This window comes from Symphodus melops (genome assembly GCF_947650265.1).
Source record: "Symphodus melops genome assembly, chromosome: 1".
NCBI classification, from domain to species: domain Eukaryota; kingdom Metazoa; phylum Chordata; class Actinopteri; order Labriformes; family Labridae; genus Symphodus; species Symphodus melops.
The window spans coordinates 55607001-55612498 of record NC_136691.1 but is presented as its reverse complement, the minus strand read 5'-3'; the positions used below and the strand labels follow the sequence as shown (position 1 = coordinate 55612498).

Here is a 5498-nt window from a genome sequence, read left to right as displayed (position 1 = left end):
AGAAGGGAAGACTTCAGCAGCTGAGGCCATTTTAGGTCAGAAAGGCCATGATTTGGTCTCCAGATCATCAGAGTGTGTTAAACGTCAAGGAGAGGTTTGGGGACGTCGGGTTTCCCTGGTGGACCTTCCTGCCTTGTATGAAAAACCTCAGGAGAAAATGATGGAGGAATCGTTCAGATGCATCTCCCTCTGTGAACCAGACGGTGTTCATGCCTTCATCCTGGTCCTCCCTGTGGGTCCACTCAAAGATGAAGATAAGGGAGAGTTGGAGACCATCAGGAACATATTCAGTTATCAAGTCAATGACCTCACCATGGTTCTGTTCACTGTCGAGTCAGATCCATCAGATTCTGCTGTTGTCAACTTCATACAAAATGACAAAGACATTCAAAATCTCATTCAGAGCTGTAGTGGAAGTTTTGTCCTCAACATCCATGATAAGCAGCAGATTCAAGAGCTGTTTGACCATCTAGAGAAACACAGATATGGGATTAAATACAAACCACTCAGCTACAAAACAGGAACATTGAGAAAAGCCATAATAAAAAGGGTCGACACACTAGAGGCAGAGCTGAAGAACCTGAAAACAACAAGGAAAACCAAATGTGAGTAGTTATTTGTATAAGCAATATATGAGATGTAATGTTGTTGTACTAAGGTCCTTTATCTGCTTTTGTAAAGTGTCTCGAGATAACGCTTGTTATGAATTGACGCTATACAAATAAAGATTGATTGATTGATTGATACTAAAGCAACTATTTCTTGTACCTATAGCCAAATCCCAGCCACACTATCGTGTAGACAGTGTGGCTGGGATATGGCTATAGGTACAAGAAACAGTTGCTTTAGTTCTAATAAAGTACATCAAGTCAGTTTATCAAATCAAATGATTTGGTCAGAACTAACTGTTGTGTTTTTCGACAATATACCTAGTTTAATTCTTTGTAATCTGTCAACATACTAACTCCAGACCTTTTTATTCCCCAGGTGGTGATGATGAGAAGTTGAGTCAAGAGAGTCTGAAAATGGTGCTGATAGGGAAGACTGGAAGTGGAAAGAGCTCTTCAGGAAACAACATTCTGGGAAGAGACGCATTCAAGTCTGAACTCGGCCAAAGATCTGTCACCAAGCATTGTCAGAAAGAACACTGCAAGGTGGATGGACATTCAGTCACTGTGGTCGACACTCCTGGTCTGTTTGACACAACTTTGACCCATGAAGAGGTTCATGAAGAGGTGATTAAATGCATCAGTCTTCTGGCTCCAGGTCCACATATCTTCCTGTTGGTGTTACAAATTGACAGATTTACACAAGAGGAGAAGGAGACTTTAAAACTCATCAGAAAAGGGTTTGGCAAGAATGCTGAAAAGTTCACCATCATCCTTCTAACTGGAGGAGATTCATTAAAGCGTTCGAAAATGTCCACTGAAGAATACATTGAAAAGAGATGTGATGATTCCTTTAAGAAACTGATCGATGACTGTGGAGGAAGATACCACGTGTTTGATAATAATGAAAAACAAAACAGAAAACAAGTCAGTGAGCTGATAACCAAGATTAAAACAACGGTAAAGGAAAATGGAGGCAGCTGCTACACCAATGAGATGCTGCAAGAAGCTGAAGCCGCTATAAAGAAAGAAACAAAGAGAATCATGAAGGAGAAGGAAGAAGAGATGAAGAGAGAGATGGAGAGACTTAAAAGAAAACATGAAGATGAAATGAAAGCCATGAAAAGAAAAATGGAAGAACAAAGTGCAAAAACTGAAAAGCAAAGAAGGACCAGGGAAAAACAACTTGAGGAAAACATCAACAAAGAAAGAGAAATGAGAAGGAAAGAACAGAAAAAAAGAGAAGAAGAAGACATGATGAGAAAACAACATGATGAAATTCAAAGACTGGAATGGAATCAGAAACTTGCCAATTTGGAGAAAAAGAAACATTCAGCATTGGAGCAGGATGACACCATTGACAGAAGGGTGGAGGAAGCTCGGGAAGAAGTGAAAAAAGAAAGAGATAAGTGGGAGAAAAAACTTCAAGACTGGTGGGAGGAACGGTTTCAGGAAAATGAACAGATACGATATGAGGAAGGAATTAAACGGAAAAAGCTCCAAGAGGAATATAAAAAGGAGAGAGAAGAGAATGAAAAGAAAAGACAAGAAGAGGACCGAATCAGAACACAACAAGAGGAAAAAGAGAAAAAATCCATTGAGGAAAACTACAAGATAGAGATGGAGAGTCTGATGAAAACCTATGAAGAGGACGCCAGAAAGACAGCTGAAGAGTTCAATGAGTTCAAACAGAAACATACAGCTCTGAAGCAAGAGTATGAGAAACAGATGAAACACCGAGATGTGAAGTATGACTTCTTGCAAGCGCTTTTTGACTATAACGAAGAAAGACAAAAGAAAAAACATCGAGGTGAACTCTACAGCGTCGTAAAATGTGTCACCAGAAAGAAAGAAAATATGCAAAAAGTCAACAAACTACTGAAAAAACACAAAAAAGAATTGAAGAAGTTAGAAACTGAAGAGGAGAAAAAATCCCTGCAAGAATCTCATGAGAATGAAATAACCGATCTGTTGCAGGAACTCACAGATCAAGTGAACCCATCCCCATGTAAGGTTTTATGAGGTTTCCTTCAAGAAGAAGTAACAATCACAAAGAAGTCTGTTCACTTTCTCGAACTCTATTTCCATTCGGTTTCAAAAACAGAAATGTGTTTGAATCAAAGATTCATAAATTGCAATTCAACTGTTGGCAAAGAAAAACTGCTCATCGGCTTTTGGGTGTTTAAACAGCAGCCTATGCAGCATAGACGCCATTCTGTTTAACAATCTGGAGATCACACAGGACATAAGTACCAATGTCTTTAAGTGAAAAAAATCTTCATGAAATGAAAAAAAAAATCGTGATGAAATCTCTATGATACTAAAAGAGTTGCTAAATAACATGATCTGGAGAAATATTCAATATCTTACTAAAAATTGAGTTATGAAAGAGATATTTTAACTGCTTTCTGATTATTTTCTTGATCCTTTCTGGGATCGCTTTTGTGTGAAGTTTGGAAACAATGTACAATTTCTTCAACATTTGAGACCTGTGTCACTAAAAGAATGTAAAAGTAGTGTTTTATAGGTTCACTATGTGAGATCGGCATCATGTTTGTGTCATTATTAATAATTACAGTTCAGAAAGATCTCAACAGAAGCTCTGCTTGGCCAGAGGAGATTATATTTGTTTCTTATTTTAATGTATGTAGAAGAACTTTTAAAGACACGTTTTTAATGTTGTGTTTCTTTGTTTTGCTTCTGGTCAATTAATAATCAATGCACAATAGTTGATAACATCAACTGAAGACAAAAGTTGGATTATTCTTACACTGAATGCTTTGTTATGGTCTCTTGGTGTTTTAAAATGTAAATACAGTGTTAACTTTAATCTTTGTGTGGACTTGTGTTATTCTTAAACTATGTGTAGAGGGGCTCTACTTTAGACCGATCAACTTTTCTCACCACTTATTTAGATATTTTGTAATCCATGGGTAGAACTGTAACTGTGGATGCTCCATCCATCCATTATGTTTTTTTCTTTTATGGACTGTGGGAGAAAGCCAGAGTACCCGGATAGAAAAGAAAAGAAAAAAATATTTTGATTCCAAAACCGTTGAAAAATGATCATGAGACCAAACTTCAGACCAACACCAAGCAATACAACACTTAATCACACATCAATCCAGCTAGCTATGTATCTATTGTTTGACAGATGCTGTAAATACTGTCGGATGGATACCGTGGTCAGTAGATATTCAGACTTTCAGACACACAGATATATAAATAGATAAACTAATGTAAAAGTATCTATACTAACAGATTACTGGGCAAATTATTCTGACAATATATGTCTATCTTATGACTGTATTTACAATATCTATGTAAGAAAGACACGTTTAAAGTTTCCTCAATATAGAAAACAGCATTTAGACCTTGCAGTATCTATCTATCCATCCAACAATAATAATCAATAGATAATGTACTCACAGATAGAGCCGCATTGGAAATATCCTTGTCGATATTACAGAAAGAACTGTTCGGCAGAATGATATAATACTTTAGATTAATATTGTAAATGCAGTTACTGTGGATAGATGGAAACTTTACCTGTGCTAAACAAAGATATGTACAGTATTTAATAACGGTGTCACAGGGTCACAGTTTCTAGATGATGTAATAACAGAGTCTATCTGACAACTATAGCATCTATCAATATTTACAGTGTCTCTAAATCAATAACAGCATCAGGACATCTATCTATCTATCTATCTATCTATCTATCTATCTATCTATCTATCTATCTGTCTGTCTGTCTGTCTGTCTGTCTGTCTGTCTGTCTGTCTATCTATCTATCTATCTATCTATCTATCTATCTATCTATCTATCTATCTATCTATCCATCTATCTAACGTGTACAAACAGTAACTGATGTGTCTAATATGAATAAATGTGTGTAAAGAAAGGTTGGAGACCCCTGATCTAGAGCATGGAATAAACATGTTTTTACTTCAGCATCTTCATATCTAGGAAAATATAAAGTCAGAATTTACAGTATTTATCCAACAGTGTCCACCATACAGATTAAGTAACATCGACCTTACCTTGAGATGAATTTGATGCAGCTGTAAAATACTGTAAAATCTGTAAAGTAAATCTCACCGGTCTGAGTTTGGACATCTCTCATAGAGAAAGAAAAGGTTTCAACTGTCTTCCTGTCTGATGATATCCAATGCATTCAGCAAAGTCCACAACGTGAATTTTACTCTCATTTGGTATCGTCTGTTTTCGCTTTGTTTAGCTGGTACTTTAACTAGATACATGCAGTGCATACAGCAGTGACGGTCATCATAACGTGTGCACACTTCAAAGATAAAAAAGTGGAATAAAAGGTGTCTTATTGATCAGATTTTACAGTACGTGTAGACAACTTTTTTTTCCTTTAGCCATTTTAAATAACTAACGAAGGTTACATTTTTAAGCTTACTGAAATATCCCAACACATTTCATAAACTACAGTCAACTTTATCAAAGTCATAAAAAAAAAAAACACTTACCTTTTGTAAGGAGAGATTTTTTTCAATATTGTTCAATATCCTTTTCACTGTTGGTTTGGTAGCAGCTAAATTAGTATCCAGAACAATGATCCTATAACACCTGACGGAAGTTAACTAAAACTTCCAGAGATTTTGGTGCCAATGGCAGATAGTTCTGTTACAGCCATATAAAGACCGAGAAATGGTAGCCAACCACCTACCTTTAGTCCATGTGTGAAAGCACTATGTGTAGTCTCGAAAGGACGTGGTTAGGGTGTAGTTGTGTATAGTGACAGTGTTATAAAATCTGTGTGGGTTTTTCAGAGTATGAATCAGTTCCTAGTCTCTTGTTTTGAAGCTTACCTGACCTTGTACATCTGTAGCTGCACGCAGTCTGCCCTAATGCCTTCCACTG

The 5498-nt window shown here is 36.6% G+C and overlaps 1 protein-coding gene across 1 annotated transcript; it reads left to right on the top strand.

Moving 5' to 3' along the window:
* The first annotated feature begins 478 nt into the window (after nucleotides 1–478).
* Nucleotides 479–3579, top strand: LOC306817465 (uncharacterized protein). Its single transcript, XM_079334360.1, has one exon. It carries the CDS (start codon nucleotides 1026–1028, stop codon nucleotides 2628–2630), a length of 1605 nt encoding a protein of 534 aa, XP_079190486.1. The 5' UTR covers nucleotides 479–1025; the 3' UTR covers nucleotides 2631–3579.
* The last annotated feature ends 1919 nt before the right edge of the window (nucleotides 3580–5498 follow it).